Raw genomic sequence first — 24674 nt, forward strand, 5'->3', positions numbered from 1 at the left:
TCCTTGGGGACTCTAATAACATTAGTCCAAGAAGTGTGCTCCTTGATTACCACTCTCTTCTGCCATTCAACCGGTTTTAATATTTGCATTTACCGATTGGTAAATGTTGCTATATTTCTCCGCATTATAATAGTGTTACTTTACTGTTTATCTAGCAATTCCTGTGTCTAATGTTTGCATATATGCATCAAAGAGTTGTATCAAATTTCAATATATCAAAAAAGTTCATTGTAATTTCAGCTCGTGACTTTGATATTTCCAAAGCAGAAGTAATGCTAAGGAAGGTAAGTAGCCTACTTACTTACTATTAGCCTGTATTATTAATGAGATAATTTGATGTAAAATAGGCGTATCCTATTTATATCGTTGTTTGGATAATTAACTTCTGATACTAAGTTAAACATAGTGTATTTATATTTGTTTATTAATTAAAACGATAAAGGTTAAAATATAATACAATTAGGTTAATATTTATTTCAATAGCAAAGAGAAAAAAGGCTTCTCAAAGTCATATCTAGTTTTGCCCACCCCATGCTCACAATATGGATTGGGAAGCCTAACGAGTGCCCTTGAGCCACCTTTTGTTTTCTTTTTACAATAGACGTATCATTTCGAAAACTGTTGCACTTTTGTTTTCAATACTTTAATGTCAGCTTATGTTACCATAAAACGTACACTGCTGTCAGTCTATTATTACAGTCGTTTATTCAAATAATACTTCCTGGTTATAAAATACGAGAAAACATTCGAGGAGTTGAAACCTTTAAGGCACACCTGCAAATTGTCAGTTACTTCAGAGTAGTGCGTTTTTGTGCTTTTGTTCTCATAAACAAACTGAAAATTGTCTTTATTACAGAAATAAGTTTTTATCATGTTTTTGTTGCGAAAAGCTTAACACCCACTGGTATATACTATTCGAGTGTGCTAGAAAGTGAGGTAAGGGAAGGAAACATAAATCAACCGTTATCGGAATGATCCACACGCCCTCCTTCCAAATTGCCAAAAAATAAAAAAAAATCCCAATCATTCATTTATCCTTTTACAATCACCAAAAAAAAAGATATTACCCAATTCCACTTCAAGCTTTACCACACTCCATCTTCGACAAGTAATCCAGTGATCTACAAAATGCCACCAGAAGGTGATCTTCACGAGATTGTGCCTTCTGCTACCCCCTAGGATGTCTCGAAGTCAAGGTTGTTTCGGTTGGGGTTGTCCCCGACGGAGCTATGTGCTTTCGGGGTGCTGGAGACCGGCCACCACGTGGTGCTTGAATGTCCGTTTTATGAGGACATTAGAGCGAGAGACGCTCACTCTCTCTCTCCTTTTAATTCAAAGGAATTGTTTACAGACCGAAATAGTTTGTTATTTCGCAAAAGTCGCTTACGTGAGAAGTAGGGCGATGCTCAGCTAGTAGTAGCGACCTAGCTCCTCGTGGTGGGGACGGTAACTCGAGGTGTGGGATATGATTGGCCCGTCCCCACCACGAGGCCAAATGGTCGAAACTATTGATATAACGTTTGTTTTTTTTTTTTTTTTTTTGAATTGACCAGTTGGTCTTTGTGTTGATATAACCTATTAGACTGGTAGAAAAAGAATACACGAATGAGAACCAAGTGGCATATGGGTGAAAACCCGGCTGGCGACAAATGACCCCCTAGGATTGAAAAATTTTGTTATCTGGTTGTTATCTCCTGCCGATGAGAATACGCCTTCCTATACGAGGTCATGATCCCCTTCGTTTCTTAGTACATCTCAATAATGTCACCCCACCACCACCAAGATGGTTAACCAAGCTTTAATTCCACGTTTCCATTCCCCATATGGTCATCGATACGCTCTCCCTCACTAGTCTGGTGCACTTCTTTGAATTTGCTCTAGAAACACTTTTATAGATGTGGTCTCCTTTGTCTTATACAAATAGACAAAGACATTCGCCTCAAAGGACCTATAAATCATAGATAACACGCTACATGTCTTCTAGCATCAATTTTAATTTATTATCATAATATTCAATTATAATGTCTGAGCGTAAGGATAAACAACTGCTGTTTCCACCAAAGGACATCTCACATCGTCCCTTCCTGTAGCGATGTAGTTTCTCGTAAAGTTATTTCTGATGAGAAATAACTCATGGTGAATTCACATAAACCATGGGAAATTAATCAATTAGAAATGACATCTATAACAGTTTAAAAAGGAGTAGATCACTTCAATCACTGAAGTATCAAGTTCTCATGGCTGACAGAGTGGTAAAGATCGCAGTAGTTCGTCTGCAAATGGTCGAATCTCATCTAGATGAGAGTACTTTTTGTAGAGTTTTTGCAGTCTGTGGCGAATTACTCTTTCAGCTTTTTCACTCGGGGAAAGCAACCACAGAATAATGCAATTTACAGACATTACGCTGACTTCTCATGGCCATTTTTGCTTCTGCGCAACGTAAAAAAAAAAACAATAATAGGTGAAGTATCTACCGTCAACGTTTTTCAACTTTTTTTCCGGTAGCAGAATCCCTTTGAAATCCATATATATTCATAATGTCTTCTTTTGGATAATAAAAGAAAGCATAAAGAAGGTAGAACACTGTTGGATATAAAAATTTGTTCCTTGTTGTTAGGTAAGCATTCGATTTCACACCAGGAAAAGCAATTCTATTTACTGTAAGAGGAAAAATCCTTCATATATAACAAAGAAATTGATGTGACAGGAATAACAATCTTAAACCTGTTGCAAAAGAAAGAAATCTTTGTTTCAAAACTAATCCCCGAAACAAACATACATGAATACGATGTCTTCACACTACGTACGTAGTTTAATTTATGGGTAAACTATGGTGAATCTACACCGATATTATATAGTTAATTTAAACCCATATCATATTATGCCTCGGGCAATGAATCTTCAAATATAAAATTTTAAAATAAGATTGATTGTTATAATGAAAAACGGATTCTTTAGACCTCCATAAGTATTATATATATATATATATATATATTTATTAAAATCTAGCCCTTATATATAAATATATAACATAGATACATATAAAAACAACAAAATTAATGTAAATTTAAAGAAGGTTAGAGACTTGTAGAGAAAATTGGAGAATTAGAAAATACTGGAGAAATTAGCGAAAGTTATAGCCATACTAGAGGAATGTATTATACATACCCATTTCTGTAATCTCTATACCAGTTTTGCTAGGTTAACTTTAGGTAATTACTTGGCGAATAATTTGGAATAATGAGGGAATATTTAAAGTTATGTACTTGATTTTAAATCCATATCCTGTGGTGGTGGTCAGCCTGAAAATGTTCAATTTTCCCACCTTCTTTAGGTTTTATGTTTGTAGTACTAATTATTGCACAGACGTATCAGGTATTATCCGTTGGCGTGATAGTTTACCTTGCCGTAGGCAAAATCTAATGCTCTGCATTGCTGAGAGTTGGCTGAATGTTAAATTATAATTTAAAGCTTGGGAAAATTGTATATTTTTGCTCGTATTATTGTAGGAAGCAGATACAATATGATATCGTTTTTTATATTTATGTTTAATGCATTAAATTAAGCTAAAAATGAGAAATAATAGAAATAAATTGAAATGATAGATATTAAAATTAATCATGTTATCCGCAGGGTGGACCGGCAACGCTTTTCTAAGGCATGAGACCTGTTATTTGTTATTTCGTTTTTAGGAGCATTAGCAACTAAGGCCATATTGCTCCGGGATATACGGCGGTCATTCCCTGACCTTTCCGCATCCTCCGTATTTGGTGGTGACGGGCTCGAACCCCAGTCTAATCAAGAAGCGTGTGCTAAGCACTGCTGCATGAGACCTGTACGTGCCCTTGGGGATAACTATTTACAAATATATACAGCCTCCTTTATTGTGAATCTTAACCCTGTGGCTTCTCGTTATATTCCGTGTTTGTAAATAAATCTCGTTTTAGTGGAATGCAATATACCTACATAGTGATGATGATGATGATGATGACCAGTGTATTTACATTCATGGTGTTAATACCCTCATTTACGCTATTTTTTGAACTTCTTTTCACCAATGCCACCGTTGCGGGTATTCATCCCAATGGTCTACAACACGCTGCCCAAAAGTAAACTTCATGAGATCGAGCCTTCTGTTACTCCCCAAAATTTTGCATTTGTGTCCCCTGTTCTTCACCCTTTTGCTAGTGAAAGCATACCTCCCTCGTTCACTTTACTGATTCCCTTTAGGCTATTACGTACCTCTATCAGTTTCCCGTAAGATGTCTAGTTGTCAAGCTTTAGCACCGACTAAGCCGTTCTTCATATGGACATCAATCAATACCCTTCACCATTCGGCTTGTCCTTTTTTGAAATCATTATAGCTCTGTTTTTCTTCAAGTATAGCCTCCACACTTGACGAATTTAAACGGATTTTCGTCTTCTTCTTCTTAAAAAAAATAATTCCTTCAGTACTTCAAATTTTTTTTAATATTTGACCAACCGCTCGGTATGAACTTAACCACAAAGTTTTGATTGAGTCGATATATTTTTTTTTATGTTGCATCTTCTAAAGAAGAAATTTTTCAAAATGACGAAGTTCGACGAACTCTCAACGAAAATGGCGTCGCATCCATGAGCTAGATCAATAGAGAATGCAACAAAGATTGTCCATTGTATTGGAAGCAGCAAAAAACTTAAATTTTATCTGAGTTTCAAATTGAATCTACGAAATTTGCTAATGCTCGGAATTTAGCCTTTAAAACCACAGAAGACTACTCTGCAGAATGGCATAGCAGGTGCGCACAAAATACCTACCACCAAGACCGCTTATAGTTGGAAGAAAAATATCTTATTTTCTTAAAATCAACTCGTTGGCAAACTTACCCGAATCCATTTTATGAAGGCATATTTGGTAGAGCTAGGTTTGAGACAAATTGAATATTTTCAAACGGTCTCACTCACTCACACTGAATAACAATGTAATTCTTTTTTATGATGTAAAAGTTAATGAAATCCACAGAAAATAAACAATATAGATCTGAGTATCATTAAAAACTATAGAAATGGATACAGTTTAAGAGTGGTCGGACAAATATAAACATGATGAATGTAGTCTAATTTTAACATTATTATTTTGAAGAAAATATATGAGAACGCTACCTCCCTTATTAGAGTAGACAAAGACAGTAGGAAATTTAAAATTGAGAAAGGAAACAATATCTCCGAAGTTGTTTACTGCTGCCCTTGAGGAAGCTTTCAGAAGATTAGACTGGTCGCAGAAAGGAGTCAATGTGAACGGAGAGTACCTAAACCATTTACGATTTGCAGATGGCATTGTGGTCATAAGCCACGATCCCAAAGAATTAGAGGGAAATCTTATTCAGTTATGCACAGCTAGTAAGGATTTTGGACTAAAGATGAATATGGCTAAAACAAAAGTAATGATGAACAAGTATGCCACAGAAAGGGAAATAATGATTGAAGGAGCAGTAATTGAAAAGGTGGAGTCATACTTATCTGGGACAAGTTATTAGCTGTAATAATGATAAATGGCTGGAAGTCAAGAGAAGAATAAATTTTGGATGGATAGCATTCAGGAAATATAGTCACATACTGAAGAGCAATATCCCGGTTTGTCTGAAACGTAAAATAATGAACCAATGTATACTCCCACCATGACTTATGGAAGTGAAACTTGGGCACTCACAAAAAGAATGGAAGAGAAGCTGAGAACTATACAGCGAAGAATGGAACGAATTATATTAGGAATTAGACTGCTAGATAAGAGAAACACATGGATTTGGCAGCAGACTCAAGTAAAGAACAATCTTATCAAAACTAAAGAACTGAAATGGACTTGGGCAGGACACATAGCTCGAAGATATGATGACAGGTGGACTAAGAAAATAACAGAAATGGTACTCAAGAGGATCTAAAAGAAAACCTGATGACAACAATCGAAATGGACAGATGAAATTCAAGAGTTTGTGGACAGTAAATGAATGGCCATTGCACAAAACAAGGAACTGGAAAGTTACTGGAGAGGCCTTCATCCTGCAGTGGATTAAAAATGGCTGATGATGATGATATTAACCTTAAATTAAGTGAAAATATTAATTCGCGGAAACAGACCCCCCCCCAAAAAAAAACTGATGAAATTGTCAAAATCATGGGACTAGTCATGTAAATGTAGTTGCTATTATTCATGAGCGGTTAAATTTCAATAAATTTTGGGGTCTATATCAACTTCTACAGAATCGCAAAAATCGAGTGGTTGCTGAAAAAAAAAATTCATGATGTCCAATAAGGACTACTCTCGTAAAAAAAAAGTACCTGTTGAGATCTGGAGTCAGGATTTCGAACCAGAAAGTATAAATGCAAATTTGGGACATCAAGAATCAACAATGCCCAAAAATACTCAAACCTCTACTATCTGTTGGAAAGCTTTTAATGAATATTTTGAACTCTGCAGGGTCATTAAGTAGTTCATTTTTTTATAAATGAGGTGAAACAATAGTATTAATGTCTGATTTTATTGGAACATTCTTAAAGACTGTCACCCAAAGAAAATCTTTTCAAAAGTGGTGCTACTGTTTCAAAACAATGAAAAATATAGCCCAAAATGATGAAAAACATAACCCATCGACTATTAGGATATCCACACTGCCAGAAAGTTCTAAAGTCAGCCTCCTTGAATTTCCATTTGTTCGAGTCACGCGGAGCAATTATAGATACCTTTCAAACCGAAGATGATGATATGCGAGTGGCTATTAACAAATCAAACTTTTTTTTTTTTGTCTGAGACTTCTGAAAAGATGCGAGTTCAAAAATACAGTAAACTCTTTATAATCTGACATCACCCGGAATTGAGAGGTGCCGGATTTCAGAAAAGTATACTTAGTTATAGAGGAGCACATTTCAATAAATATTAAGCAGAAACAAAACTGAATTATTTACAACTGTAAACATTTGTAATGACTCTCTTGTCTTTTCATTCTATCAGCAGAACAAACTTGCCTTTATTACGAGTTTTCCTGGTATTGCATTACTCTCAGATAGCTTTAGCTATATTTCAACTTTAAAAACTTTGATTTCGTATACTGCGCAACAACTCACATCAAACAACTTATCTGCAACTGTTTTGTCACTAGAGACCACATGAAGCAGACTGCTAGCCTGCTTCGCGCGCTAGTGAGTGGTCTCTAGCACGTTCATTTTTTTTATAAATGAACTAATGAACATCGTTGTCAAATGAACTAATGAGACTCGTAACAGAGAAGAAAAATGCATGGGATGCATTTAAATTATCAAGCGACTCAGAAGTCTATGGCAGATATAAGTTAATCTGTAATCAGGTCACAAAGGAGGTTCAGCAGGCGAAGGCAGATTACGAGAAATCCTTGGCAAAAGGTGCTAAGAAAAACAGCAAGGATTTCTTTACTTATATAAACTCTAAAAGGAAGGGGATGAATCAGAGTGGTCCACTTGACATCGATGGTTCGACTGTTGATGATCCTGCTCAGATAGTAAACAAACTGAATGAGTATTTTGCATCTACATTCACACGTGAGGAATTATTATGGTTTGAAAATGACAGAATTTTATCAAATTGCAGCAGGATACTTAATGATTTTGTAATAACTGAGAGCAAAGTGGAAGAGAAATTGTTGAAGTTAACGTAAGAAAAACACCTGGGGTGGATGGGATCTATCTAGTTATATTAAATGAGGCGGCAAAGCAACTAAGCAAACCCTTAGCCATAATTATGAGAGCATCCTTGGACTCAGGGGAGGTTCCCACGGACTGGAGATGTGCAAATGTATACCCAATTCACAAAGGAGGATCGAAGGGTGACACGAGTAATTACAGACCAGTTAGTTTAACTTCTGTTCCTGGTAAAATAATGGAGTCACTGGTTAAAGATGCATTGCAGGATCATCTAGACAAGACTGCAGCAATAATTCAGACAGAGCATGGGTTTGTTAAGGAAAAGTCTTGTCTGACAAATTTGATAGGATATTATGATGTGGTTACAAAGGAACTGGATGCAAAAAATAATTTTGATATCATATATTTGGATTTCAGGAAAGCTTTTGACACTGTTGCGCATGGAAGACTATTGTACAAATTGGAGCAGAATGGTATTAAGGGTAAGTTGCTACAATGGATAAAAGGATGGTTAAGTGGGAGAAGACAGAGGGTGGTAATCAATGGGTGCTGCTCTTCTTGGACTAATGTTATTAGTGGGGTCCCACAGGGTTCGGTGTTAGGTCCACTGTTGTTTTGTATATTTATCAATGATATTGATGAAGGTATATCAGGCTTAATGTCGAAGTTTGCAGATGATACAAAGGTTGTCAGGGTTGTTAATCACAGTAATGGCAGTGTGCTACTGCAACAGGATCTGGATAATTTGGGCAGATGGGCTAAGAAGTGGCAACTGAAGTTTAACCTTGACAAATGCAAAGTGCTGCATATGGGTAGAATAACCCCAGAGAAACGTACCAACTGTGTGGTACTACACTTAAGGTCGTAGAAAATGAAAAAGACCTGGGAGTAATTGTGCAGGCAGATATGAAGTTTTCTGAGCAATGCAGACAGGCTGCCAGGGTAGGTCATGGGGTTTTGTCAATGATATATAGGAATTTTGCTAGCAGGAAAAAGGAGGTGATTATCCCTATGTATAAGGCAATGGTCAGGCCACGCCTTGAGTACTGCGTACAGGTCTGGAGGCCTCATTTTAGGAAGGATGTATATTTGCTTGAGCGTGTACAGAGAAGGGCAACAAGATTGGTGAGGAGAATGAAGGGATCCTCTTATCAATAGAGGCTTAAGTTCTGCAAATTGCAGTGGCTGGAGACTAGGCACCTGCGCGGTGATCTGATTGAGGTGTATAAGGCCTTGAATGGGTTGAGCACGCTGAATTCTGATGGGATCCTTCCACTTGTTCAGATTACGAACTTAAGGGGGCATAAATTCAAATTAAGAAAGGACAGATGTAGAATAGATGTGCGGAAATTTGCCTTTAGCCAGCGGGTGGTTGATTGCTGGAACAAACTTCCATCTGTCGTTGTGGAAGTTGATAGGTTGAATAAATCTAAGGAGGAACTGGTCAGGCATTTGGAGGGAATGGTGTGATTTTTTTTTTTTTTTTTTTTTGGCTGATGCTGCATAAGCTCATACACTTGCTTTCTTGCATCACATGCCACTACTACTACTACGTGAATCAGACTAGCAGTCTCATCTTTTGAACAAATTGTTAACCTGTTGGTGAATCATCCGTTTGAAATTGTGCAAACAACTAGTTAGATTAAAAATCATTAGTTTACCTAAGAAATTTAAATCGGGCTGTCCACTAAAATAGTTTAATGGACAAGATAGTCCTATAGACACTTCATAAAGAAAGAAGTGTCACTCTTTTTGCATTTGTAAGACGTGCCAGATTTCACGGGTTATAACACTTGTTATATATATATATATATATATATATATATATTTTTTTTTTGCATATTGTATTTTATTTATTAAATCTGTTACTCTAATTTTTGACTCGCTCCCTTGTGTTTTCTTTCGTAATGTCATTTGATGGAAATTGAAAAAAGAAAACCCTTGTAATATCTGTCATAAAAATTGGTCAGAATGTATTTTAATTTTTATGTAAGCAAGATAAACTATTCTCATGTGTATCAAGAACACTGAACAAAAATAAAAACGTTTTTCGCTCATTTAAAATGCAATGTTACGTCAGCGATTTTTCTCCCAATAGCTTTTGTAACATGCACTTTGTAAAATAATATGATTGGGACAAGATGTGGGCTGCTCATATATGATGCACTAATTGTGCTTTCTTGAAACTGGAAGCTTGGAAATCCCACAGGAAAAAGTTTGGTCGGCACCAGGACAGACTAAAATGAAGGTTGCAAAATGTCTAAAAACTCTTCCTCCATTCCCATTTATACTTTTACCCAATTGACATTTGGACTGTGTTCAAGGTTACCCAGATAATTTTGAATGATGCTGCGTGCATACTGATCAGAAAGGTGCCTGATCATTTAAAAAGGAAAAATGAAGAAAATTGTTTATATTTAACAGAAGGAATAGTAATACGGCAACCAATAAATAATTTTTCCCGGAAAATGACATTTTCAATTCTTCCCAGAGTATGCAAAGAACTACATGAGAGAAAGAGAGAATTTTTGACTTGATCCTTTAAGATTTTGCTGGTTTCTATTAAAGCAGGGCCCTCGTGGCTTAGTTGATAATAAGTTGTGACAATCATTGAGATTGGAGAATGAATCGTGCTGATGACCAGGGAAACTTTGTTTTTCTAATTCTTTTACTTAGAGCTCTGTTAGTTAGTCCAATCAGACTTTTCACCTGAGAACTTCGGTTATTATTTTTTGATACCTATAAACTGTCCGTCAGTATACATATATATATATATATAAGGGTTCGCAGCCTCAAAGAGTTATGACATTTAAATTCATGACTACATGCACTGAAAATCATTTGAATAAATAATTTTTCTCAAAAGAAATATCACTCTTCTTTTTCAAGCTTTTCTTTTATCACTCTTCTCAATATTGTTAAGGCAGGTGTGCTCTTATTTGATGTTTCGAGTTGCTTAATTTGAATCGTGACGTAAGAAACCGTGAACTGAATTGATTTTCGATCATTTTAATTTCCTGTCACATAACTCCCACCTTGCATTTTATTTCTGTGGTACATTTTGCCGAGTTAATGAAAAACAGATCAGGGAAAGACTGCGTGCATTTCATGCAGACACCAGTGATTCAGCAGTATGGAAAGAACTGATATTCATTCAATCAAATAACACGCTCACGAGGAGGACAACACCTTATAAAGGATATACAATAAAATTGCCTAATATAATGACTATATGTGGCAAAATCGTGTCATATATCCATGCGAAACTCCATCGATTTTATTAAGGGCTTTTTCTTTCAATATAATGATCCATTTTCTGTTCGAGATTCACTTTGAATAAAGCGACGAAATATCAAGTATGACTCAATTCAAGCATTAGGAAAGGGAAATAAAAGATATCAACAAGAAAATGTCAAAATTATAATATCATGGCTGCTGTATAGCCTCATTCCACTCAAGGATGATAAATCTAGTTGCTTACACAAGGTGATGTAATCATCGGTGAAAAAGATGTGCTTTGTTAAAAGGACTCTTTTTCAACTGCTGAGGCCGATGAGATCGGTTTTACTGTGAAGCAAAGTTGCTATCCTTCAGCTGGTGAGGAAGTCCTCCAAAGTGTAACTATGCGCAAGTTATTTACTAATGAAAATTAGGTTTTGAGAAAGGGGCGTTAATCTACGAAAGATTTAGGCGCCTGTCATAAAACGTCGTACATGTCGAGCGAGCCTTTCTGGACGTAGCTGTGAGAAAAATGGGTTTCTTACTTAGTGCATCGATTTCATATTGTGGAATCTGTTGTTGTACGGTTTTAGGCGCATCAGCAACGTAGGCCACGTTGCATCGTATGTAATATGTTTGCAAATATGTGGTCAATTTGCTGTTTCCCGGGCGAAAACTCGAGTTTCCGGGAGGAAAATTCACTTCCTATTTGACTTTTATGCGTATGATAAAAATCAAATACGATTTTATAAAATTAGCATTAGTAAACAATGCTTAGCTCGTTATGATACGGTATTAAAACATTTATTACGTACAGTATTAAATGGTTAGTTGGTTATTATTCACATACAGTATTAAAACCGATCTGCTGCTTCTTCACTCCCTCTCAAAGATGCACAAAGTACGAGTATATGTAAAGGAATGTTTTTAATGCGTGAAAAACATATGAGATTGTAATCGCAATTTGTGAAAATTTAATAAATACGAAGTATAAAATCTACAGAGTAATTTTTCTCTTGTAGAAATATAAACGAACTGAAAAATAGTACTTTGTGTGAATGTGAGTTACAACTTGTATTGTGTACTGGACTTATTATTATTATTATTATTATTAATAGCCATATGATGCAAGGAAGCCTGAGGCTTATGCTGCACCAGGAAAAAAAAAAAAAAAAAAAAAAAAAAAAGCTCCCGAGTTACCCTGAGAGAGAGAGAGAGAGAGAGAGAGAGAGAGAGAGAGAGAGAGAGAGAGAGAGAGAGAGAGAGACAAAAGTAGAAGGGGATCACCAAGAAAGAGAAGAATGATGATATCCAGCTCAGGACTTCTGACAACGAAGACTACTAAGCAGCCCAGCCATTTTGTTCACGATGTTTCGAACCGGATATATAGGTCTTGATACCGATTTGCTTGTCCACGTAACTTCTGTACTCTGAAAATGTTCAGAATGAACCGAATTATTCAGGTACGCAATAAATTAACAACGGAAACTCAAATTTACGTGGCGTTACGTGTCATTACTTCTTAAAATACGCAGTAAATTTTCTCATATTGTAAGGACTTTAATTTAGAGTTTGTGGCTCTACCTGAATCGGAAGCCCTTGGAGTGCACTGTGTGTGTGTGTGTGTGTTTAGAGATAAATCTGCCAACTGCTGCCTGCACGAACTTACCGGCAGGTTCTATTCGAGGAACTGCTTTTCGAAGAACTGTTTCTTTATGAAGAATTTTCCTCATAACAGACAATAACCGAATACAAAACAACGCACGAGTACTTTTTCGCAAGCTACAACGAAGATTTATCGAAGTGCAATACGTTCCTTCGCAGATTTGTACCGTAGTTTCAACCCCCCCTCTTTATCCACTGATGTAGAATTAAGCGTTAATTTAAGGTCGTGCGTGTATGGAAAAAAATTGACAATTTATCCCCAAATCTGATTTACCACATTAACTTACAATTTTCGAAAGTTTACCAGAAACGATTATGTTGTAGAATTCCGGTCTTGTAATAGTATTTTCTGTATTATAATAATAACAACGATAAGAAAGGAAAAAGTTAAGTTATTGTTCTCTGTATAATAACAACAACAACTGTGCTATGCTTGTACTATAGTATAGCATTTTAAAAAGGCAAAATGTACTTCGAAAATACGTTCTAAGCGAGTGAGATGAATAATGAGTGAGTGCAAGATTAAGAATAATAATGCCATGATTGATATTATTAAGTTTCCACACTTAAAAAATTCAGTAATGATTAAGAATTATTTAAGAGTAAAAGATAGGTTACCTTTGTTCAATTTGGTAAAAGCATTTTCAAAAGAAAGTTAAAAATAAAATAAATACGCTTAAAGCCAATGATACAGGTTATGCGAAAACAGTTTTTCGTATATATGTTAATTTTAGAATTTTTATTTGTGTATTTCTGGGATTTGAACTTTCACACGCATATAAATTCCTTAAAATTCTTAACGTAAATGCAAATACAGTATTCCAAAGAACAATACGCAAAATCTGCTTGGTTTTGTGTACCAAGACGGGTAAACTACTGTAGGTTGTTTTTTATATATAATATCGGTGTTTAGATACACCATAGATAACTCTTAAGAAACTACAAAGTAGTTGTGGTAGGCATCATTTGCTTTTTCTCATATTGTGCTCTGCCTTCACGACGAGTTGCCATGATATTGCACTACTTCGAATAAGTAACGCTTCACTAATAGCGAAGACTATTGTTACTTATTCTCGGTTGAGTACCACCACCCAGACAGCACTGTTTCACGGCTATTGGCCGATCATCAGTGGGTGGGCAGGTACCCTGGTATTGCAGACATGACGACCCAGTTGTGAAGTTAATCGCACAATATGAGAGATGCCAAGAGGTGTAGATGTGAATATTTTAAATAAATAAATGCACAAGGCATAATACTTTAAGAGTTTGGTATCTATATATAATATCGGTGTTTAGATACACCATAGATAACTCTTAAGAAACTACAAAGTAGTTGTGGTAGGCATCATTTGCTTTTTCTCATATTGCGCTCTGCCCTTTATATTATATAAAGAAAAACAGGTCGTCGCCGTTTGTTTTGCAGATAAAAATCTTTTCATTCTGGTGCACATTAACATCCGCATGGTTTTATTCCTCTTTCACTCTGTTCATTTTTTCCAATGCTGCTGAAAAATACAACTGCTGAAAAATACAACTGAACAGTACAGTCCACAACCACGGATAAAACTAGTCTTGAATCTCTTGCATGCTGGACAGTTAACAACTGTTGGTACAGTCACAGAAATTCTCTAAAACGAGGTTTGTTTTGTGGCCAGCCTAGGTTTCGAGCGGAAACAGTTCACCGGAATTCATTCAAATTGCAAAACGGCAGTTTCTTAACACATCGCGTACTTTGGTCATAATACGTACTTTGGTTCGTACGAAATTAGATTGTGTTCATTATCTCATATTATATGTATAATTGCATGTGTGCGTGTCTGATTTGTAGCTGCACCGGATGAAAAACTCGAAAAAATCATCCTATTGACAAACGCGATGGAAGAGGAATGCAGGAATTCTTTCAGTATCCAAATCTACACGTTTCGTAATGAAAATTATCCAGGTTCTCTGTTCTTAGGAGGAAACGAACACGATCGAGACTGAAAATGTACACTTTCTTTTAATAGACAACGTTTGCCACTAACTGGATGTTTCCCAGAATCTCAACAGATACACGACCACTGTTCAATTATATTCTAAAGTACACGGTGGAATTGCGTACTAAATAAATAAACAAACAACTTCCAATTTCAGTTTCTTTTCGTTAGCTCTGTAATGAATATGATCAAATAACTATCAAGTTCAATGTGCTATGCTAAACAAACTTCTGTTTATATTTCAGAGTCTTCAATGGAGAAAGCAAATCGGAGCAGACAGTATTTTAACCGACTTTGAAGTACCAGAGGTAAGGTGCAGCAGTGTATGGTTCCACCACTATGCATTTATCTGTTTAACATGGGATTGCGTATTTGATTATATTTATGATTTCGCAATCATAAAAATTTTCCATATTTTCCATTAAATGTATTCTCGTATTTTAATAATCTTTCCTCGATCAAAGCCTACCAGCACCTTCAGACATTGCTACACGAACATATTATTGTCTTTCAATAAAAAAAGTAGCTCGGCCACTTTTTCTATACAAAACTAGGTGCACGAACATATGACAGGCGCTTTGAAAGTAATGAGACAGTACGAGACTTGCTTATATAACGATTCAAACTACTTCCTCTCCGACTCAATACACCGTTCCCAAAACTGGGGAGACCTTCCAAGTACTGATTCGAGCTGCTTTAGGGAACCTCTTGATAATAACCATTAAACTGCGTTATTAAATTCATTGCACGAGCGAAACTGAAGTTTATGGGTATATTTTTGAATAACAAGCAGAATGGAGTTAGAACTGCTGAAAAGAACAGAACAGGCAGCCCAACATTTCTGTCTTCATTTCTTCAATCGCACTCAACCTAATCTGCAGGCGATGTGGGGAGGGGGCGAATTTTCGTTAGCAGAAACGTCATGTGGACCTTTAATCGACCTATTTGCTTGGATTTTCCACAGAAGATAGCCGCTTAGAACACTGGTAAAACCGCCCTATCAAATTGTATTCAATTGTGTGAAAAGTTGTGAGAAGAGAATTTATTGTGTGAACCCTAGAACACAATAAGTTTTAAAAAATTCATTAGCTTATGAATTTTAAAAGTGCATACGCGTGTGTGTCGCGTATAGTTTGCTTATTTGTATGTGGTGTTGCAATAATGAATATAAAAAAATACATGCCTTACGGATGACCTTCTTAAAAGCCAAAGCCCTGGAAGTATTCTCTGAATGTCTTATATAATTAATCACAAAGGAAAGAGGGCAAAAACGTCCTGAAGATGGATAAATGGACTTTTCTCACCTAAACAGAAGCCAATAAGAAACCAAGACCTTCATTTACTGCAAGTTCCCTATTGCATTTCAGAGTCTCTCTCTCTCTGTCTGTCTGTCTCTTCGTTTCAGAAAGGCTACGAAATTAAGAAGGTTGAGAAAAGAAAAAAACAGGACTTCATTAGCATATCCTACTAGTTCGGAAAGCTGGACTAAAAAAGCAAATAAAAAAGACAAAAATCAAATCTGTTTGCTTTCAAAAAAAAAAAAAAAAAAAAAAAAATTATTAATATAATTATATATATATATATATATATATATATATATATATATATTTGCTTAAAAAAAGGAGGTCCTGGCAATTGAGATTATGAAGAATAAGAAGGGGAACTTTAATAAACAAACCTTAAATTCCATTCCTCGGAAATAATTCTCGAACTGCAAAATTTTCGCCGATTTCCAAATGGAAATCAAAGACAACGTACCTTCTATGTTATTCGAATTACGCTTATGTTTTTTTTTTGTGGTTGCAAATATAAGGAAGAAAGTGTGTTTCTGATAGAATAGTTGTTGAAACGTCATTGACTATTGTAACTCGGTTCAAATTCCCTAGTTCACTGGAGGAATTTCTAGCGACCTGTTCATCGGAGATAAACCACCCTGGTTGAACAGGCAGAGGGAGTAAGGTTCCTCCCCTTAAGGCATACCCTGTTTTCCGTCATCCTTGCACAACATGAAAATCGGTCCGTGAACGCGCACACACACTTATACATGGAGTCCCAACTGGTCTGATCAGCATGACTGATACATCCTCTTCTCCATTAGAACAAGGCTAAAAATGAAGTACATATAGTACATATTTGGTTGCGCTAATAAATATATTCGTTATATTATGAAACTCTTTAATACTCGTATAGGGAAAACAACTTTCCACTTCCCAGTCAGATCCCCTACTACGCCAAGTACTCTGGCAGATACAAACGGGTTTTTTTTTTTAAATTATTTTTATTTATTATTATATATATATTTTTTTTCATTTAAGCGGCTATTCAAAGTTGAGAATTTGCTGTGTGTTTATTACCACTCGTAAACCAACCTGTATTACATGACGCTGAGGTTATCTTCGGCAGCAAATACTCTCCCAAACAGAGTCGTCAAGATTCATCACTGAAAACTATACAGTGCCATTTCATCACGCCAGGGCTCTTTTTTTGACACTGGCGATGACACGAGGAGCAATAAAATCACTAGAATGCAAGCATTCCAACTTTCTCAATCAGTTGTTAATGGTGTTGCGATACTGATCATTTTAAGTTTTGCATTTCAATGCTTGAAATTAAGGTAATTATGACTCTATATCCTCCAGAAAATTGACCCGATAATTGTCCCATGCTTCAGTTCGTATAGTAGTTCCAGAAACTGTGCGAGGGACTCAAGTATTTTCCTAACAATTGTTGTCAGCACCACCTTAATATCACTGATGCAACTCTCCCAACATGGTGCAACATTCACAAGACAGTCCAGTAATCCATCCAACTCAAACTTGCTCAAGGTATTCATGTAATCTCGGAGCATGTGTCAAAACCGTGGTCCTGTGTGCTGCAACAAGCATTAACAGCCACTGTACAAACAGGATAACCGATTGTGTGGGGTTAAATGTAAGCTAGCTTGAGAGAGAGAAAAAGACTACCAGCGTGCAAATCCACCATCTCCACAGAATGCAAATTCCTTTGTTCCGACAAGACCGGATATCCCCAGCATTAATATTTGCAATAGGGTCCCCTGAACACTGGTACCGGTCCTGAGCAACTAGCATTTGCCGTCTAAAAAGTATTTAATCTCCAAATCCTATTATTTCGATTCAAAAGAGAATTCAGAATATATTTCCAAGTTCGTTTTGCGTCACAAAGAAAACAAATTTTGTCAAGCTTTATGAAACAGAAATCTACGGAGAGAAAGCAAATTGCGAGAATACACGAAAATGTTGACAAAATTCACTTTGCATTCCGGCAAGTCTGCAAAGGTCCAATCATGCTTATCGCAGCAAGATAGTGCGAGATTCACCTAACGAATTTTAAAATATGAACTGCATATGCATATTAAATCCACATAACATTTAATGACTGACAACGTCAACAAGTAGGCGCTGATAAATGACTAGAATTGGAACGACAGCTTCAGCAACAACTTCAAGATGGTACATTTCTTACGTACTTCCTTATGTTAAACGAAAATCATTTTCACCTATGTGACTATGCTAATAATTAAATATCTGGATGATCAAAAATCCATGCAGTACTCCCGAACTTTCTTTACACAAACGCTGTCCAACGAGTCCGATGCCTGCCAAGCTGATCGCAAACACATCACTATATTCGTTATACAGGGTTATTACAAAGTAGCCTAACTACTTCGTATGTCCATAGTGTTGTAGAAAGAGACCACAATAAATGAAGTTTTTCAAACAATTAGCAGTTGTGTCTTCTCCCACCAGAAGCACTGCAGTAGCATCAACAAAATGGCGGATTTCATCGGTGCCGAAAAACGTGCAGTGCATCTTTTAGTTTGCGGAAACAAAGTCAGCAAAAACAGTTCAGAGACGATTTCGCACTCGTTGGAGAGATCTAGTAAAGATCAGGTAAAGAACGAAGAACTCGTTTTACAAAGAACCCTCCGAGCAGAAACCGTTTATCAGTAGCGCAGGAATTTCGTGAATTACGGGATGTCGTGTGACTCATGCCAAGCAAACAGGCAGACCAAGTGCGAGTGATGAATCAATGGAGGAAGACAGACGTACGTTCCTCAGAAGTCCGATAAAATCAACAAAGTGTGCAAGTCATGAAATAGTTCTGCCAAAACCAGCCGTTTGGCAAGTGTCCCGGAAACGTTTGTGGCTGAAACTTTACCGCTATCAAGTGGTGCAAGCAATTACAAATGAAAACAAAGTGAAGCGTGCCAATTTCTACGTAGAAATGAAGGCAAGGTATGATGAAAACGAACCTGCTCCAGCGTATCGTGTTGAGATGAATCCACATTTCGAGTTAATGGTTATGTCAACAAGCACAAATGTTCTGTCTGGTGCACAGAAAAACCAGATGAATGCTTACTTGAACTTACTCATGACAGCCCGAAAGTAAATCTGTGCTTTGAGTTCAAAGAAAGCTATCGGACCCTTTCTTTTTTCATGAGACAAAAAAAATATATATATTATTGCAGGACTATTTATCTGGCTATGCTTGAAAATCTTTTGATACCAGAAATCAGCGCTGATGACTCTAAATAGACAATTATTCTTCCAACAAGAATAATTGTCAAGAAATGACAGCATGCCTGGATCAGCTCTTCCAGGGAAGATGGATTGGTCGTTTGGGTCTCAATCTTTGGCCTCTACGGTCCATTGACGCCAATGGATTTCTATTTTTGAAGTTTCTAAAAAATGACATCTGGCAACCACTATTACCAAGGAATATGGTTGAAATTAAGGCCAGGATCGCTCCTGCCGTAGCAAACACTGAAACACTGCGTATACTGTGGGTGAATTTTCGATTGGACGCGTCACTTAGATGGTATTCCTTTTTAATTTGATGTTTGTCTTCTCTCAGTTTCTAAAATTATGGTGCTTACAAATGTTTAAAATTGTTAAGCTACTTTGGCTGAAGAAAAGGTTGAAATCGATTTCTATGGTCCGGGGGATTGGAAAGCACTCCAATAATGACTCTTTCAACTCGGATCTTGATGTACTGGAGTTGACTTTGGATGGAAAATGAATTTATGGGTCTCCACTTGTGCATCTAAAGTTTTGTTTTCGACACTCCGGTTATAAATTACTTTGAAATTCTGCCGATTTCTGGATTGGTTGCTTGAAATCAAATTATATCGCACATCAAATATGTGCAATGAATTTTCCACTTAAACGATCCCAAAGAGGAAAAGAGTTCATCTTTCAGTATAGCATTAGCACACAGAAAAACGATGCAAGAAAGTGAGCTTATGCAGCATCAGCCAAAAAAAAAAAAAAGAACCCTCCCATTTCACCCTCCATTCGTTCCAAATGCCTGTCCAACTCATCCTTAAATTTATTTAGGCTATTAGCTTCCACAACAAAAGATGGAAGCCTGTTCCACCAATCAGCCACCCGCTGGCTAAAGGCAAACTTTTATTCTATAACTGTCTTTCCTCGATTTCAATCTATGCCCCCTTAAGTTCTTCATCTGAGCAATAGGAAGAATTCCATCAGCATTCAGCTTGCTCAACCCATTCAAGGCCGTGTACACCTCAATCAGATCACCTCGCAGGTTTCTACTCTCCAGGCGCTGCAATTTCCAGAACTTAAGCCTTTCTTGGTAAGAGGACTCCTTTTTTTCCCCTCACCAGTCTTGTTGCCCTTCTTTGTACTCGTTCTAGCAACTCTACATCCTTCCTAAAATGAGGCCTCCAAAGCTGTACACAGTATTCTAGGTGTGGCCTGACCATTGCCTTGTATAGAGGGATAATCACCTCCCTGTCCCTGCTAGCAAAATTCCTATATATATCATTGACAAGACTCCATGACCTGCCCTATTAGCCCCTCTGCACTGCTCAACGAACTACATATTTGACTGCACAATTACTCCCAGGTCTTTTTCACACTCCGACTACCTCCTTTAATATAACTGGATAGATCCCATCCACTCCAGATGCCTTCCTTATGTTTAACATCAACAATTTCTCCTCCACCATGCTCTCAGTTATTACAAAATCACTTCGCTCCCTATTAGCGTTTGATAAACTTCTGGCACTCCCCTCATTGAATAACTCCTCATGTGTGAATGTAAATGCAAAATACTCATTCAGTTTATCAGCTACCTGAGCACGATCATCAATAGTCAACCCATGTATGTTAAGTGGTCCAATCTCATTCATCCCTTTCCTTCTAGAGTTTACATAAGTAAAAAAAAAAAAAAAAAAAAAAAAAAACTCTTTGCTGTTTATCTTTGCATCCTTTGCCAAAGATTTCTCGTAATATGCCTTCGCCTGCCTAACCTCCTTTGTGACTTGATTACAGACTAGTTTATACCTGCCATGGGCTTCTGCGTCACCTGATACTTTATATGCATCCCATACATTCTTCTTCTCTGCCACGAGCCTCATTAATTCATTTGACATCCATTTAGGCCTAAACTTTTAACAGTATTTCTTAGTTGGAATGAAAAGCCTAGTAGCCTCCAAAATTAAGTCCCTGAAGGCTTCCCATTTAGAATTCAACGTTGGTAACATCATCAGTTGATCCCACTGTAGTAGAATTTAAAATAATAGAATTTCAAAACCGTCTGAAACCTCTGTAGTCACCTTTACGAAAGCAATAGCCCTTCCCTTTAGCCTTGATGGTAGTTACATCTTTAAGTATTTCCCACATCAGTACATTGTGATCGCTGTCACCCAGTGGTTCCTTTATCTGAAAATTAATAAAAAATTCTGTTTATACTCCGGGACGACCAAACGGTCAGAGGAGTTCACAAGATAGACAGAATACAAGAAACGGCACCGTATTCAGCAGTCACGAGCTTGAACCCAGGTCACTCAAGGCACGTGTACTTATGCACCCGCGCACCTGGCCACTAGGCTACGGCGGCCTAAATGAAGAGTTCAGAGATCACGCACTATGTTAAGAATTAACATAGTGCAAATTCTTAACACTTATGAGTTATTATTAGACATAATAATAATAATTAACACTCATAACGCATCACAGTCCAAGAAAATAAATCAAATAAATATACAGTATATAAAGACAGCGATTTCACTAAATTTCCATCCGATTAGCCATTTGCGATGAAGTGACAGTGCTGGACAATGTGATCACTGAATATCCTGACTTTGCGCAATACACGTGACTGTTTTGTATAACGCCACTGTTACTGGCATTGCGTGCAGCGCTGCTTTAACTATTTCTGCATAAATCGGCACACGTTTATGAATGGGCCCTTTTAACAATTTTCCATATTGAGCCACAATATTATTTTAAAGCCTTACATATGTAATGCTTACGTACTATAATCCATTAGTCTTACCATACCTCAGCTGGAACGTTCATTTCAAACGATTAGTTGTTCATGGGGGCTTGAAAATATTCCATCTGCTCTTTTTTTTAGATACTTAGTTAGAGCCTTTGATTATGAGCGTACTATTACTCAAGGACCTGGAGAAGCAACTGTCTCGCCGCCTTTTTTGCCCACAGATAAAAGCAGTCCTATTTCATTCGTCTCTTTTTTTTTTTAATAAGAACACATTTTAGTTTGTTAATTTGCCACTGTTAATTTGGTGTTGTATGAGTTTAGGCACATCAGCAACTTGGACCACATTGCACCGTATATAACATGAGTGTAAATTGCATGTATTCTGTGGTCCATTTACTGTACGAAATACCCGAGTTTCTGGGAGAAAAAACCATGCTATCCCCTCCTAAGATCCACTAACTCAGCGTTCTCAGGTATTAAACTCATTCTCTTTTTTGTTGTGAGAAAGACTCAAAAATTCCTCGCATCATTGAGAGATTCGGACTCTGGTCTTTTCCAGGTGGAAAAAATCCGACAAAACATATAAACAGAATTAATGGCAGCAAGTTGCTCACTAAGTTTCGGAGAGCTTTATCGTCTGATGCCGTATCAGTAATTTATAACTGCTTGCATCGAACACCTGTTTGAACACTGACATTTCCTGATAAGCTGCAAGTTTGCAAATCAACAACTTTTTACCATCTCTTACAGTATCGCATGCTCCTACACTGCACATAATGCCGATATTGCGCACGTAATAATGTAATGTGGCACGCAAAATTCTTTGTTCCAAGCGAACTGAGCGACATCTTTAAAAAAAGTTATCTGTTTGAGCTCCAGATATTCACGGAAGTGTTCGAAAGTGCGCCCATAGTTTTCGTGAACGATAGGCATCCTGTCGTTCTCGGAACAATGGAAACAGGTCCTGTAAAGTGACAAGTCGCTTTTCTTCATATCAGAGGCCCATCGTGAATATTGACAATGCCTTGAGAATGTCGTGTGCAGGGGTGTATTGTATACACAATGAAATCTGAGGATGTGGTGTCATGGTATATGGATACTGCCAAACTTCATCAATGTCGAGTTGTACACAGTTATCTTGGACAATTCCACGTGCCCTCACTCTGGTAGTTCTCTAGAAATTGGGCGTTCATGTTCCAGAGCCATAAGGTTTCACCCCTGTATGCCAGCGGGGTAAAAACTTAATTCGAGGAAAACAAAGTCCAATAATACGCCTGCCCTGGTATGTCTCAATCCGATCGAATACTTTTTGGATGAACTGGAACACTGGATTTGAGCGCGCTCAGCATTGCGCTTTTCTGCAGCTTAACTGGCGCCTGCAATGAAAGAAGAATGATAGAAATTCCTGCGTCTCGTAACAAGGAACTAGTCGGTCGAAAATGTTTCACAAAAAAAAGTCGACCATTGGGACCAAAGGTGAGCGTACACTTTATTAATCTGTTCATTGGAACTCTTGTTTTTCAAACGTGGTGGTGGTGTCCAAATATTTTTGGTTGGATATATAATTGACTTAAAGTATTCGGACGTAAGGTAAAAACTGTAGAAGATCTATAGTATTTTTATAGTCTAAAAAAAAGTATGATAATCAGAGTATTACGCTCACATGAAAATCGTTTATGTTAATTTTAGGTATTAGAAAAATACTATCCTGGAGGAATTGCTGGACACGACAAAGAAGGGTATCCAGTTTGGATCATTACTTATGGATCGCTTGACTTTAGAGGTAATAATTTTAAAATGAAATTTCCAGCTTAATCAATTAGATAAAGATAAAAATGAAATCTTAAAAGAAAAAAAGACAAGAAAATAAATCCAGTGAGCGTGCGAATTCAGAGATTTAAAAGATATATTTTCCTCTGCATATACGAGCAGCCTAAGAAAAAAAAGTAAATTTTCTGTTTATACTCCGGAACGGCTACATTGGCTCAAAGGAGTTGCGAGATTGAGAGTACAAGAACAGCGCCGTATTTAGCAGTTATGCGGTCTACAACCACGGTGAACTAAACACGTGTACTATTTAACTCTCGTGTTTGACCACTCGGCATTCAGTCTTATGTATACTTATAAAACCTATGCATATTCAAGCATATCTAATATTTCTTACCGTTATGATATTTGAAAGTTTAATATCTACACTTTTCACAAATACACTCAGTATCAATAAAAAAGGTCCAACACCAAAAATGGGTTGGGTATTTTTATTGATCTGATAAAACAATTTACCTAAAAGTGTATATTGTTGTTTTATCTGAGTTTTTTTGACAAGACAAGAAATGATCCGTACAAAATCTTTATTTAATGCTCAAATGCAGCACATATATCAGTACGAAGTATGGCCCCCAATCTGGTAATGATGCAGAGGCCCGAATTTGCGTCTAGAGAAACAAGACAATTGTCTAGGGCCTGTAATTTGATAGAGCACGTGGTAACGCTCTTCTCAGATCATACTGCATTAATTAGATTATCTCTTGAAATCACGTGCGTGTTAAGGTTTGCGATATACAATTGCATACTGCATTTCATTACACCGTTTTTAGTATGCTAAAATGGTAATGCCTCTGCCAAGGTACAAGGATGGGCACAATGCGGCTGAGTTAACCTGTCTCAGGCGAGGACAGCATAGTTTTTTTTCCCTGAAACTATGGTGTTTCGTCCAGCAAACAGAAAATCCACCACAGAACACACGCAGTTTACAGACATTATATACGGAACAATATGACCTTGGTCTCTGGCAAAACCCTACTACAAACAACAGCTGGAATAAGGGTTGCGGAAATAACTTCGGAACCAGATTTAAATTTCTTTAAAAACAAACTATTAGATTTAACCCAAGAA

At 36.9% G+C, this 24674-nt stretch overlaps 1 protein-coding gene across 1 annotated transcript in view; it reads left to right on the forward strand.

The window, feature by feature from the left end:
• Window positions 1–24674, forward strand: part of LOC150081808 (SEC14-like protein 2) — an 85864-nt gene that overhangs the window by 19418 nt on the left and 41772 nt on the right. The window contains exons 4-6 of the mRNA XM_090379696.1: window positions 241–284; window positions 14756–14818; window positions 23469–23562. Of these exons, the coding sequence (XP_090235822.1) occupies window positions 241–284; window positions 14756–14818; window positions 23469–23562 (201 nt within the window). The remainder of the gene's footprint in view (window positions 1–240; window positions 285–14755; window positions 14819–23468; window positions 23563–24674) is intronic.

This window comes from Mastigoproctus giganteus, chromosome 8 (genome assembly GCF_048544385.1).
Source record: "Mastigoproctus giganteus isolate SK-2022 chromosome 8, ASM4854438v1, whole genome shotgun sequence".
Lineage (NCBI taxonomy): Eukaryota > Metazoa > Arthropoda > Arachnida > Uropygi > Thelyphonidae > Mastigoproctus > Mastigoproctus giganteus.